This window comes from Orbicella faveolata, unplaced genomic scaffold, assembly GCF_042242905.1.
Source record: "Orbicella faveolata isolate gen_17 unplaced genomic scaffold, um_ofav_v1 contig_35, whole genome shotgun sequence".
NCBI lineage: Eukaryota > Metazoa > Cnidaria > Anthozoa > Scleractinia > Merulinidae > Orbicella > Orbicella faveolata.
In genome coordinates, this window is record NW_028301564.1 from 4,007,338 (window position 1) to 4,022,541 (window position 15,204).

General features: G+C 39.9%; 1 protein-coding gene across 1 annotated transcript; it reads right to left on the reverse strand.

Moving 5' to 3' along the window:
* Positions 1-1,243: 1,243 nt before the first annotated feature.
* LOC110046625 (major facilitator superfamily domain-containing protein 12-like) lies at positions 1,244-11,671 on the reverse strand. The gene is made up of 10 exons (XM_020752313.2): positions 11,011-11,671; positions 6,971-7,079; positions 6,508-6,592; positions 5,863-6,035; positions 5,229-5,321; positions 5,018-5,110; positions 4,283-4,456; positions 3,824-3,924; positions 3,239-3,378; positions 1,244-2,442 (listed from the first exon to the last, which is right to left on the reverse strand). Exons 1-10 carry the CDS (start codon positions 11,535-11,537, stop codon positions 2,366-2,368), a joined length of 1,572 nt encoding a protein of 523 aa, XP_020607972.2. The 5' UTR covers positions 11,538-11,671; the 3' UTR covers positions 1,244-2,365.
* Positions 11,672-15,204: the final 3,533 nt, after the last annotated feature.

Below are 15,204 nucleotides of genomic sequence, written 5' to 3' on the forward strand. Positions count from 1 at the left end.
ATAAATATCGTCTGTCTCACCCCATTCCGTCAGGAATCAAATAACCTGTACCAATTTTATTATTGGTACCAAACTGAGCAAGATTCTACTGCAATGAGGGGAGGTCATCTAGTCTCAATTTTCCACTCGAAATTTCCTGTTTATTATTATTATCGTTTTCAGTTGAAAGAACTTGTCTTCGCTGCATGCGAGTCAAATTAAATTTACTATTTTTTTTGTTTTGATAGTCAGTTTTAATTACTTAGAGGGAGCTCTCCGGCAATAAAGGGTCGATAGTTTGTTCTAGAACGTTGTGATGTTTGCTTTTATAATAATGGGGTAAAAGAGTTCTGTTGTCGCCAATAATAACTAAAAAATTAACCAATCTTGATCGAGTTTTGATGTAGGAGTGACAAATAAGTAAGGTTACCGCAAGCTGAAATATACCAGAATGGAACCCTCTGCCTCTCTCGTGAAAAAAGTAGGAAAAAGAGTTAAAACGATCAACCTCCCGCAGGTAATAAATTGGTGTTTGATTTGCTTCGATCAAACAAGGATAAGCTAAGGCCCTGTTCACACTACGCGGGAGGAATTTGAAAACGCAGCTTTATTTCTACGGTTAGGTCTACCGGTTAGGTCTACCGTCCACACTAATCCTACACGAAAACGGAGCTTTTCGAAAACTCTCTTCAAACCGGAGGAATTTGAATAGGCCGGCTTTGCGTTGTATGTATGTATGATATTCCCTAGCCAGAGGTTTACTCGAACACAAATGGCCGGCGGTGATTGTTGTGTTTTCAAATTTCTGCGGCGTAGTGCGGACGGAAAACATCTGATGCGTCTTCAGAGTGAAACCTCTGTTTTCAAATTCCTCTAGCGTAGTGTGGACGGAGCCTAAAGTTGCCAATAATACCTTTTAAGGCCTTATCCGCGTACGCTTTTTCACTTTCGGACAACCTTTTTCGAAACAGCTGTACGTAAGTAAGTAAGTAATGAAGTTCAGCAGGTAGGGAGGTGGGAAGGCAGATAGATAGGAAGGCATACACCTAGGTAGCAAGTTTACACACGTTTATGCAATGTTAGCTTGTAATCTCTAGGAAGAGTGAATTATCCAACTTAACAAAACCTTCGAATTTATCACGGAGTTTCTCCCAGTCTCCCACAACACAGGGCCTGCAATTTCCCACGTTCGAGTGACGGTAACATTTGAGTGAATAATTTATTAGGTACATCTCATGCGAAGGAAACACCACAATCAGGAAAGTTATTTTAGCAAACTCTTTTAATTAAGTTTACCGGTACACACCCTTCGCTATGAAACCACACTTTTCTTCAATACAAATAGTTTTTATGCCAGAGTTGAAAAAGTTAAGTACCAAATATTTGAGTATGAAAGAACTTTAAATGAAATAGGCTGGGTCAGCTATTGAGCCACGTTCAAAGTAGTCTCAGAATCAAGGGAAACCTTCATGTATTTGACACAACAGAGGAGAAGCATCTATGTAGATGTTTAAGGGGAATACGGATGTTGAAAATGGGCAAGATTGTGATGCCAAGAGGTGGTAACTTGATTCTTATAAACGACCTGACTGAGAACATGTCACATGAGCGACACACCCCTTTAGTTAAATTAACCAAAATGATTAAAACTCAGTTACAAACAAAGACATTGTAAACAAAAACAAAACAACGTTGTTAACCGGCAGCAAGAAACCAAACAACCACAAAATCAAGAGGAGAACGGACTGGGACCAATCTTCATCTTTTTATAGCATTTGATTGGCTGAGGCACGCCACGCTGATTGGCTCATCTGCTCGGGCTCGAAAAACTAGAGTTAAATACTGACCACTGCAAATGATTGTGTTACTCCTTTAGTTTTGCATTTATCTGCAAGTGTTCGATTATTCAAAACTTAAGACCTTAACTTGTGCTAGTCATAACCAAACCAATGTATTTGTGTAAAAACGATAACAAGGGCTTTGAAGTTACCCGACCACTATATTAACTAACTACCCATAATATAAATTATCAATTTCAATTCAAAAATCCTCTTTTCTAAAAAAGGTACGAGCCGTTTGACTTTTCCAGTGAGGTATAAATAATTCTGTCTTCAATTTTAAAAATGATCTTTAACATAATTCGAAAGGTTTTTATATATTATGAGTAAAACACCAGCAATGTCCCAAATTGAAATTCATTTTTTTTGCTATAGATGTTCAATTGGTACTTCGCCTTTGAGGCGTATGTCTAGGTCCACGTGTTCATAGGCCGGAATCGCGCGATTGCTCTTTGCTCTTTGCCCTTTGCACTCATCACATTCACAACACACTCTGATCACGTGAACCGGAAGAGCAATGGATGTCTGGAGAGGTATTAACTGCAATGTTACACTTCTGTCGATTTCAGATAAGGCAGTACTTTAAAGTCGATATCGTCAATGTACACTTCCTCTTTACCTGAAACTAGAAAGTATTTTGCGGTTTGAGACTCTGACACTACAGTGGAACTTCGATTTATAACGACACGATATTCTTCGCCACAGTAATAGTAAAATATCAGGAAAAGAACCTCGATATAACAAAACCTCGTTATAGCGAACATATTTTGCCAGTCCCTTGGCCCTTCGTTATATCGAGGTTTCACTGTATTAGCAGTCGCCCCCTCGTTTTCTACCCATACAAATAGGGTGGTGGTGGTTGATTTTAAAAAAGAAAACCTAGTGCATGAAAGGGTTAAAAAAATCATGCCTACGCCGAATCACCCATCTCCCCTCAAAAGTCAAATGCCAACCCTCCCCCCTCTCTACGCGGCCACCCTCCCACACTCAGGTCAACACAGTGTTACTTTAATTCTATCTCCAGTCCTCCTCTATACGGTGAGTCCCAAAAGGGTAAGGCAAGTACGTTAAAATGTAGTAACAAAAGCTAACTTAGGTTATTATAATCTGTTTAAAAGAGATGCTTCTCTCGTGTCGCTAGAAACAAAAAGAGCAAAGTGGAAAGTGGTCACGCCAAGTTCGCAAGCGTTATTTAGATCGTCACGCAGAGTTCTTTCAATTATGCGTTGCGCGACAGTCCAAAATAACGGCTAAGAGTGAAGCTAAGTTTGAGCTTGGAACTATTACACATACGCTGGAGCCCCCCGAAAAAATCTAAAGTTAACCATGTACAGTGGGAGTGACAGTCCCGCTAGACTCTCCAGCGCGTATTTTGGCCTTATTTCATAGTTTCACAAGTATATCTATTCGTAAACACTTACTGGTCATTCGTCGTTTCATATTTTTGTTGGAAGATGGACGATACAACAAGGCTACAATCAAGAAAGCGACCAGAGCCTCGATACCAGGAAATACCGAGAATGCGCCTCTGAGGTACTGGGCACAAGGTTCGCCACAGGGTCTGAAAAAAATTCCAGTGTAATGTATGGGATCAGTAACGGTAGAAAACTCTCGAACAGTATCAACTGAACAGTCAAGATACAAAATTTAAGTCAAGGTATTTCGGGTTATTTGGTTTAGTTTCGTTAATTATGAGCTCTAAACTTCAAAGTAACAGACCAACAGTCTTGAATTGGGCAAAATAACGGTCATATAAACATCAAGGGATGAAAGCTGAGCAATGACACTTTCATAGAATTTGAAACAAACTTGAAAAAAGTCGGTTTTTCAAGTTAACAGGAATTCAATCCGTTTGACTTAGTTTTCCCCAATTCTGTAAACCAGTCCCTTTCAGTCAACGCAAGAGACTGTCTCTGGAGACCTATGGTCTTTAGAAACATGGAAAAAGAAACCTCATCCATTGAGGCCGGTAAACTGAACAGGCAACAGTAATGAAATCAACTCACCCTTTTGTTTCGGGATAATTTTCTTGCAGTCCTAACACTATAAACCCAAGGGACGTTTTGTCCATCAAAGCACAAACACCGTACACAAAACCACTAGATTTCTGCAGAAGAAAAGGAATATATGAATGTTAAGAATACTTCTTAAGGAAAACAAAAATTGACTTAATGATACTCATTGAATATTAAACCAAATCAATGTACGTTTTTCCTGTTTTCACGCAACTAAGAGAGTTTGAACATTCTTAACGCCCGAGTTTATAGAAGACAAGGGCTGTTACAAAAGAGTCGCTTTTTGCATTTTTAAATGTTTCTGTAATTGCTTAAAAAAATAGTATGGTGATAAATGATCAATAGTGATAAATGATATCTTGTCAAGCTCTCGCGAGATGGGAACACAGAGATCCTCAACTGACGGATATATATATTCATGATAATTATATTTTGGGATGGCAAACCTACTTTGTCATCACCGATTATTTCCGCCACCATGGCCAGTGACGTCACTAACATCATGGAGTTTCCCGCGCCCATGATGATTGTTGGCGCGTAGATCATATCTCTTTGTGACTGGGGGGTGAAATAAAACCACGTGGCACAACCGATAACAATCACCGCACCGGCACAAAACAGCACCTGAAACAAAATACAAGGGCAGCCGTAAACAAGAGTACAACTTAAACGTTAGGTAGCTCGCTGGGATTGTCTGGACACATGTAGACCACGAGTAATCCCTCTGTTGCTTAGTCCGTCGTGATTGACGCAAAACAAAACCGCGGGAAAAAATGGTCGTACAAAATCCTGGGGGCTAGAAGCGCGCGCTTCTTGGTCCCGGGATTTCGCGCGGCCATTTTTTACTCAAGGTTCATTTACGGTCAAGTTCGAAGGAATAAGCGAAAGAGGGACTACTCGTAGTTTAGGACGCATAGTTTTGCGAGAACAGTCTAGGCTTAACCAGTTTAAAAATCTAGTTCTAGAATGATCCTAGTGTTTTAGATGAAGTAGTCTTCTATATTCTACTCATGCAACGATTTCCCACTACTGAGTCACTTGTATTTCCTCATACAAGTGAAGAGTGGTATAAATATGTAAATTCTCCCATCCAGTACTATAACGAATTTATGGAGAACAGTAGCGAGAATCTGCTTTTTGAAGTCAAAGCTTACATGTATAGCATTGCCAGATATTTCAACCTACCCTGTTGGAGAAGTATCTGTTCAGTCGTTTTATAATCGTGCTTGTAAGAATTCCACTGATTAGAATCATTAAGGGGAAGTAAGCAATAGCTTCCTGTTAAAGAAGACAAAAAACACAAAACAAAACAAAACAAAAAAGGAGGTTAGATCTCTCACTGAAACAACACACACACGAGGAAAATGAACACTAAGAAACGAAAGAAAATACTCACCTTTTCAAAATGGAGTGTATCTGTTAAGTACATTGGAAAATATGACTGGTTCAGATTAACTACATTTTGCGTCGTCATGTATATCAAAACAATCTGGAATAGAAAGAGAAGATGCACTTCATCAGTTATTTGTAGAACTCCAACTTAATGATAACTCACATAACGCGACACTGAGCCATGGTCACGACGACAGCAAAGAGACCCTTCGATAAAGGGACCAGGCCCAGAATTCGTAGCCCCTACTGAGGTTGTACCTCCCATGAAGGAACACGGAGGCACGGTCCACACATAAAGACAACATCTGAGACTTGACATAACCGGACCCTTCCAATAAAGGAAGGGCCACAAGTTTATAAGTTGTACAACTACTATTATGTGTTTTACCCTCTGTAAATAAAGACTGATTGATTGATTGATTGATTGACTGATTGATTGACTGATTGATTGATTGATTGATTGATTGACTGACTGACTGACTGATTGATTGATTGATTGATTGATTGATTGATTGATTGATTGATTGATTGAAAGGGATAATCGTACCAGCAAGTTCGTCAATTAAAGAACAAAGGCTGTGAAAATCAATGTCGAACACCCTTTTTGGTGACAACTATGTATAAGAATTGTATTTTACCTTATAAAAGTCAGGATTTTTAAACCATTGTTTCCACGTCATTTTACTGTCGTTCTGTTGTTCCTGGTTTTCTTGTCTCTGAAGTTCGATTTCAAGAGCTTGCTTCTCTAGGTCTTTACACTCTGGAGCACTGACTGGGAGTAGAGCTTTTGAAGGTTTTTCTTTTTCTTGCTCTAAAGAAAAGAAGTAAAAACGATTAAGAAGAACATAGCGTCAAGTTTACTCGTTTTTCTTGTTCTGATGGTTGGTGCACGGCGTCCTGTCACTGTTAAATGAGCTAAGGCCCCGTCCACATTATTGAAAACGCAAATTTGAAAACGCAACAATCACCGGCCATTTTGGACTTGTTTGACTAAAACCACAATATTATCGTAACGCTATCGTTTTCGAAGGGCTCCGTTTTCAAAATGTTTTCCGTCCACACGAAAACGCAAGGCCGGCGTTTCCAAGTTTCTCCGGTTTGAAGAGCGTTTTCAAAAAGCTCCGTTTTCGTGACGGATTAGTGTGGACGGTAGGCCTGACCGTAGAAATAAAGCTGCGTTTTCACATTTCTCCGGCGTAGTTTGGACGCTTCTTAAAACAATTAGGAGTTCGTTATGAATGTTTTACAATGTACAGGTCAGCAGTGTAACCCTGTGTTCATACCTGGTGAGTGGTCCGCTTCATCTACACCCCAGTGAAATATTAAGGCGAAGAAACTTCCCGTCAGCATTACGATTATAGATTGATACTAAAAAGTAAAAAAGTGAAATATAGAGTTAGAAACAAATACCAAACAAACCAGGACAAATGATCATATGCAACCAACGTAGAAAAATGCAGTTATGGAACGGAACACTGAGTTCTGTCTGGTTTGGTTCAGCTGATATTCAACGTTTTTATTCCAGTCGATGCTGTCTGACGGAAACCTGGAAGCATTGGAAGTAGATTTTTGAAGTAAGCTCAAAAACCCCAGTGTTCTTTGTGAAAGACTGTTCCCCTGTAATCTAGGTATGTTATGACCTTTTCAAAATCGCAGTTAGCACAACTTGGGTTGGGTTATTAAATTTATCAAGGCCAAAACGATCATAAGTTAGTCCATAACGCCTTGGAAGCTGTGGTTCCTTACCGTAAATTGTTTTTGAGCTGATTCGTCCACAGTTTCTTCGCTGTTCTGTCCCAGAAGAATCCAAGTGACCACATACACAAACACTCCACATCCCAGCTTCAGTGCAGATCTGGAGAACAAAAGAAACTACATTTTGTTTGGAATTAAATTCGGGGGTTTGGTCCGTTATGATCAAAGTCGTTCCTAGGCTTCTCCTGGATAAAAATGAGGAAGAGGCAGACCATTAAAAGGCTGATAAGCTTTGAGAAAGAAGATATCAGGAGATGAAGAGATTGTGACATTGAGTGGGGTAATTGTAACAAAGTTTCCTTCATACAAAGTGAAGTCCTGAGGCCCGTTTCTCGAAGGTCTCGAAAAGTTTTCACACCCGGAAAGCCAGGGCAAAATCTCAAACCTTATGATTACATCATTTTCAGTTCTCGAGGCGCCAGTGGGCGCATAAGATTACAGAGTTGATTTATTCACGTATCCTTAATATAAAGAAAGGTTCCCTTTATACAAGTTTTAGGCGCATGCAGCTCTCTGTTTGTAGATACAGATTGACTAAAAATGGCTCTGCGGGGCGGAAAAGTTTCCAGGGTTTTCGATAAACGGGCCCTTGGCAACATACAAACATGCTCCCCCCCCCCCCGCCCCCCCCCCCCTCCCCAGCTCTTCTACATTGAAACAAAGAGACACGTCTCTTCCCCATGGGCTCCGCTTCGTACTCTACCGCGAAAACCTTGTAAAAAAGATTTCTACAGGACAAGCCGACTCTTTGTTTAATATAATGATAACGTCTACTGGAGAAATTCACTCTTTAACGCATTTAAAATGTACATTTACGAAGTCGCGTCACAGGCAACTCATGATAATTTTGGTTCAGGGTTCGAATTGAATAGAGATTGAAGGCTGTGATGTGTACCCCATGCACAATAGTCATCTTGACACAACAGTGCATTACGCCTTGTAAAACGCAAACAAAAGAGACGAAAGGAAAACGGTTTTTCTCTTACGCCGCACTAAATTCGCGTAGCCTGGTTCCAGTGTCAGGAACTGCGGAAAACACTGGGTAACCTCCAAGACAAAATGTTCGAGTGTTCGCTTTCAATGTAGAGAAAACAGGGGCTAGGTGGTTGTTTTATGTTTTGAAGAGAAAATAAGCAAACAAACAACTGAATTTGTGATAAAATTACATCTGTCATCATTGAAGAAATGCTTCTCAATGATGATTTTTAAAACGTGCAGGTCGGATTAAATTCGCATAACCCTAGGATAACCACAAGACTATAAACCAACACCATTTTAAAGGTATCGGTTTAGTTTTAAAACAGATATCATTTGACGTCCAAAAATATCTCCTTTAAGCTATTCTGAGAAAATTGGATACATTCATAAGTTCACTCGTGATTTTTTCGGTGTATTCAATAGCTGACAACTGAAGAGATTCTTTTTGGTTAAATTAAATACTATCAAGAAAACGTCGGCTAATCCCATAGTGCGATGTGATAGACGGATTTGTTTTAAAAACATATCAGTGTGTGTGTTGTTGTTATTCTATCGACTGCGGATTTCCTGAGAGAATTCCCGGCACATTTTTCAGCCCACGGAAATAGAGCAAACATTTACTTTTCCTCGCGCAAATAAAGAATGAACAGAGAAAAAAAAAAGCTTCCAACAATACTGAGTGGTTCAGTTTCTTTCTCCAATCTTTTGAACTAAAAACACTTTTGTTGAGTTTTTCGTCATGAACTGAAGGGCTAAAAGAACTGACAGAAATCATGGCAGAAGTCACGAATTGCAGGTTTTCTGATCATCCCAAATATTAAGGACTCTTAAAGAGGCTAACACGTCCCACAAGTGAGTTCAGAAGGCCAGAAGACAATTTCCGTTGATCACTTTTCCCGCAAAGAAGAAGAACAAAATATGTGACCAGTCACAGTAAGTAGTAGTCACCTTACACTGAAGCAATCCTTTTTAAAGACACACGAGTTTTAATAGCATAACCTAGGGCTGAAAGAGAAAAATAATCTTCAATTCATCTTTTAACAGCTGCCTCTTACTAGATAACGATAAGGGAAATAGAAATTATTTTTGATCACCCATATTGATCACAGGAAATGACGTTATAAGATTTCAAAATCTTGAAACCCCCTATGTAGAGTTTCTGGAGTTGTACAAATGTCTAAATTCTAAAAGAAGAGTGCGAAATGCAGAAAAGCTTTCTAACTCGTAGATTAAGTTCTGTTATGTTTATACTGTCGAGAACTGTTAACGTTTCAGCGGTAAAGTTGCATATTTTTCGTTTGATGCTCAACTGACAGTCTGCAAATTGGTGTAGCATGTGGATCTGTGAGGTTGAAAAAATGTTACGAACGCAATGAAGGATCAACCTTTAGACTACAGTTTCTTGCATAAGATATAGCAATAACAGGGTCATAATTGCCAAGTTTTAGAAATTGGAGTTTCAAAAAATAGCATTTTCCTAAAGAATTTATGAGACTACGCTTTGTTTCGCAGTTTAGCTCTCATTAAAGGCATCCAAAGAGGAACAACAACTACATCATCGTGTACAAAAGCGCTTCTTGAATAAAGGCACATATCGAGACTACATTTAATTCACATGACTTGGCTTTCTACTGCGAAAACTAAACATTTCCCATCGTTAAGGGTGTTCCGCAGCAGGTCCTTCAACAACTGGAAAAACACTCATGGTTCGGGTCAAACAGGGTCAAGCCTACAGTGAGTTGCACCTCAAGCTTTCTTTGAGCTGCCATTTTGTTCTAACCTCATTTCAACGCTGTTGGAGAACGTGCGTAAGTGACTGAAGCTTCCCTTTCAAAATTGAAACCGTTTGCCGGCCCAATTAGCTGAGGCAACAAAGAAATTGACCTAAACCTTCAAGGCCAAGGTGATTAATTTTTTTTATGGCAACTAATTAAACGCGTTGTAATACTCCGGCACAGCACGAAATATAGCCAAGGTTAAGCCATTGAATGCTACGGTTTCCCAATGAATCCATCGAAAAGGTTTTCACTCGATCGAAAGAAAATGGTCAAACTGCTCTGAAAGTGATGGCTTTAACGGAGGAAATGAGAGGGCGCTAGATCAGAAACAGCTTTAATATTCAAATGCAAGGAATCTGCACTTTAACGAGATATCGTCCTTCCCAAAGGGCATATTTTTTGTCTATGCTGTATTCAACCGGCATTACTCGAGTGGTAAACAACCTATTTGTTTAAAATGAATTTTATGAGAATAAAATAAAGCTTCTACGTATTGTGCCTATCACATTCATATCCGGACCCTAAGAGATAATTTCATAGGGACAGCAATTTAAACGGTTTTTTTATTAACAATTTCGATTTAGCTTTTAATATTTCTCCATGGCCTGCTCATTCGAAACCGCAATTAGGTTGCTATTAGCTGTGCAATAAAGCAAGCATTGTTTATCAGTTTCGCATCGACAAGCAAATATCGGCTTAAAGTTCAAGGTTCGCATTTTCTCGAAAACAACTTTATTTTGACATTGCGTACATAATGGTTTGTACAAGACAATATCATGTGTTTTGCATGATTTTGTGAACAAGGGCTTCAGTGAAGCGTATCTTGTTATTAATAGCGCTGAACAAAAGATCTGCTCTTGCGATTCAAATGCTAAATTAATCTGAAGTCACAAGACACGTTGGTCACATGACAGTAATTTTTTTCGCGTTCCGGTCGCCTTCCGTGCCGGGCCGAAGGAAAACCCAGTTTGTCAAATAAATGATGCAATACCAAAAAAAATTTTCCCTGAAACCAGCGGCGATTCAAAAGTCCACATGATTATTCGAAGCTTATGCAAAGAAATTTCACCAAGGGGATCGGAGTCAATGTTGTTGTTTTGACATGAATGCAACTTGATAAAATATTTTTTCAGTAGCGGTAGCGAAGCGAGATTTTAAACCAAGCTTGGAACAAAGCCAACGGCTTACATCACACCGCCAACGGTGATCATCTCGGAAAATTCCATTTCCTGTCGATTTGCAAGCAGAATTTTATAAAAAAAATTTCCAACTCACCTTATTGCGCTCAGTTCCACGGCATCTTTTGAACGTTTAGCGACGTGCGGCATAAGAGACAAATGGCTGATTTCCACCATAGGCCAACAAACGCTGAACAAGGCTGCGAATACTCCATAATAAGCGACCGGCACCCAGTCAGGGCTATCTTCTTTGCAAACCAAACACGGGCTAAACACGAAGGGCCAAATCAGCGCGATTCCAACGCTGCCGAATAAATGCCATATCTTCCTGTTGCCGTATTTCTTGCTAATTTTCTTGGAGAGAGATTTGTCGCAACCGTAGCCTATGAACGGCGTGGATATCGCGTCCGCGATTTGCGACGAAAGAAAAATGTAACCGGTACCTGTGGCGGAAATTTTGACTATCTTGTTGAAGAATATGATGAGATAGGTGAACCAAGCTTGAATGCAAAGATCGTTAAATACATGTCCCACTCCATAGCAGATTTTTTGTTTCACTGAAGTTCTTTCTTCCTTATGAACAAGCTGTTCTTTAGGTTTATTACGTCCGCATATCCACACCATTTTGAGTCTTCCCTGCTCCTCTCTAAATGAAGAAGATTCAAGCAAAACTGGTGGGAGCTATGCTACTCGCTTTCAAGGATGTTGGAAAAGAACTTGAGCGAAGTGACATAATACTTTCGGCAAGGAAAGCCCTTTGAATTGTTTGCTATATTTGGAAGCGTTCATCATAATCCATTGTTTTCACGACGTTATATTGACAGCTGTCAAAGAAGTGTAGGGAAAAAAAATCAGCCAATCATGCGCTTTGCATCATTCACTGTTTTAATCGCCCCTGAGGAAAGCGATGAAATCAACATCTGAAGGTTTATTTCACTGAGTAATTTTGCATGACAATTAGTGCAGGCAGGAAACGCGACGGAAGAAAGGCAGCAATTTTCGGTGAAATTTTCCATAGCTTCGTCCGTAGCGAGCAGAGATTCCAGTACGATTCCTTTCCGATGTAAAAAACGTGTTCTATTTATTTTTTAGTTGCGTGGCTTTTCGGCTGTTTATGTACATTTCATAAACAAAGAAAATTTAGCTTTTATAATTTGCCTTCAACTGAATTCGATCCACGAACAATGGTGAAAAGCGCATTTTGTTCATTGCTAACTTTGTTTACAACTTCAAGTTCGCTCTTTTGGGATCTTCATCCAACATTTTCAAATAGAGGAATATACGTTTAAAAATAGTTGCCGCACCACCACTTTCGATTGCGACCCGCTGTTCGGGTAACGAGCGCTCAGGAGAGAGGACACGGGAACGCACTCGAAAGTATTCCATCGAGTTGAAACAACATGCAGTTTTAAAGATCGATTAAAAGTGGTATAAATACGTTATTTCAGAGGTTAGACGTGTTACCGAACGCTAAAATATTTGTCAAGCCGCGATTTCTATGTAGAATTTTCGCTATTAGAGTAAACTTGCCATTTGCGGAATTTAAATTTGACAAGTCACGCGCTAAAGGTCAAACCCTAGAGGAAAGATGATTCGCTGGGACGATTCGGTCTTTGTTAGCAAAAATATTATTTCAAATCGGCTGATCTGACGGGATTATGAAAGGTTTATCAATGTGGTTGATAAATGAAAGCAAACGGAAAATGTGATCACGTGAAGTTACTAAGCTGGTATGATCCGATCCGCCGAGTGACAGCGAGCAGAATTTTAATATTGGAGGCATGCAAGAACCAGTCAATAATTGTTTACCTGATTATTCACTCATGAAATTTTGTGTAAAATGATGGTTTGTGATAACAGAATTATGGAAAGATTAGAAACTCACATCTAGAGGCAAATAGGAACGTAACATTTATGGAGCTTGTTGACCTTGGAAATTTCACGTGTAGCGCCACGTGAGGTCAAAACGGCCCTCACGTCCCTCCCCCGGGAGGGGATTACGCCCTATAATAACCGGTGGTATGTGTGACTCCGTCGCGTTGTCGATGGTCTGAAAATTGAGTATGGTTTTTTCTAGTTTTAACATCGGACATTTGAAGGCCTTTTAGACAGTTTACGCGAACCCAAAGCAATTTCTCTATTTCAGAAACAAAATCTGTGATTTTCCATACCCTATTTCAGGACCGAGGCTAAAAATCGACAACCCATTTCTGACATATCAAATTATAATGCAAGGCTCCAACAAATTAACGCAGCTAACCAGAAATGGCTTCCATCTGCGTAAACGTTTGAGAAGGGCTACAAATTTGCCAATGTTGAAGCGGTAAAAAATTATTTCCTTGTTATCAAGATACCTTATGCCCAGCCAGAGTGAAAAACGTACCCTATTTCAAACCAGAATGGTCAAATCAGACGAAAAAAGCTCAAAAACCACACCCTTTTGGGCAGCACAGACCTACATAACTCATATAAGAGAGTACCCCCCGTCTCATGCTTTGCTGCACGAGTCAAGGCGAAGGTTCGCGCTCTCTCGCCGACACGTCTCTCGCAACTCCCCTTTGCTCGTGACGCAGTGTGTGAGGCTTAATATAGGGTGTCGAATTTTAGATCACGTCTGAAAGGGAGTAGAGGCTAAGTCTGAAATTTTGAGAAGGGCCCCACAGAACCTTACCAAAATTTTTGGGCACTGGGAACAGAAGAATATTGATATGTCAGCAACAGACTCAATTCTAGCTATCTCCGGTGTTTATTAATTAATTTTCTGCAGCCTCAGTTCTTCTAGCAACGCCGTTTCACGCATCATTCTAACTTCATTTGATCTAGTAACGTTTTATGCAATGTGTTCAGGCAGGTCTAAGTTAAAATCCGGAGTCATATGGTCAGCCTCACGTAGATATGCGTACAAAGCCCGGATCCATGTTTCCAGGAAAGGGCTACAAATTTGCCAATGCAATGCGGAAAAAATTAGCTCCTTGTAAACAGGATACCCAATGCCATGCAGCCAGAGTGAACACCATACCCCATTTCAGACAAGTATAGTCAAATCTATGCCCTTTTTCAGACCAAAACAGCTCTCAAACCTAATCTCGTTCCCAGATCTCTTGTGGGCGAAGCCGAAATACCCTTTGGGACTGCACATACCTATTTACCACCCCCCCCCCCTACCCCCCAACCAACCCGGGCAGAGGTAAAGGCTCATGTGTTACGGCTCGAGCAAAGGTGAAGTGGTGAAGTTCACAGCTTCACTTTGCTCGTGCCGCAGCGCATGTACAGGCTATAGGGTATCGACCTTCCAAGCACCGCTGAAACTAGGGGAAATGTCTGAAATGAGCCCCACAGAACCTCACCAAAACATCGCAAGTAGTGAAAGGGGAACGGAAGAAAATTATGTCTGTGATGGTCTGAAAACGTGATTTTCAATTCTAGAGGAGTCTAGCCATATCCCGTGTTTATTGATTAATTTTCTGCAACCTCTATTCTGTCAACGAGTTCCACGATCAGTCTGACTTATTTTGATCTAGTAACGTTTTCTCCAATATGTTCAGGCAGGTCTAAGTTAAAATCCGGAGTCAGATCGGCAGCCTCACGTACACTCTTTCTCTTTTTATGTATTAAAAGAATATTGTTTTTTCCCAGCCGAGGTTGCATATTCTTATTTTTCTGCCCATTTTAGGCTGAAAATATTCTTGTGATCCCTTTTAGATTAAAACGTGTAACATTTCTGTTTTCGAATGTATTCGGTGTCTGGATGGTGTTGAAGTATCTGCAGGCATCCTAGCATGATATCACGCACATGACTTCTTGCAGAAATGCCATTGGCATCAAACATACGGCTAATGTTATTTTTTATGCTTTTTGGCCAGTTTTGCCATTTAGGGAAGGGAAGAATTTTATACGGCTTAGTTAAAAACATATAATTGTATTGTATTTACAAATTTTTAACACAAAAAAATACATTCTTTTCAAAATCCCAGCCTCGGGTTTTTTGTTGAAATTTTCTTAAAATTTCGCAAATTTCAACCTCGATATTCTCTTAAAACATTCTTATAAAAAAGAAGTGTAGATATTAGTACAATTCGCGGATACACCAGGGATTCAAGGAGAGGTTTCCAGGATCAGTAAATAATTTGGCCTAAAGAAACTGGGAAGGAGAGCGCCAGATACCCCATGCAAGGCAAAGCTTTCAAAGACGAGTTAACCGTAAATTAAAATACCGAACCTCGCTACCGCCCAAGGTCACCTCCAAGAGGAATCGGAGTAGCAATAAAATTTCAATCGTGAAAAAAATCAT

What these genes read in the sequence shown, in the direction of transcription:
- LOC110046625 (XM_020752313.2), bottom strand. Translation starts at nt 11,537, where the DNA reads ATGGTGTGGATATGCGGACGTAATAAACCTAAAGAACAGCTTGTTCAT. An exon ending in AAAATCCTGACTTTTATAAG is followed by an intron (nt 5,322 to 5,862) that starts GTAAAATACAAT and finishes TTTCTATTCCAG; the next exon opens with ATTGTTTTGATATACATGAC. An exon ending in AATTATCCCGAAACAAAAGG is followed by an intron (nt 3,379 to 3,823) that starts GTGAGTTGATTT and finishes AATTTTTTTCAG; the next exon opens with ACCCTGTGGCGAACCTTGTG.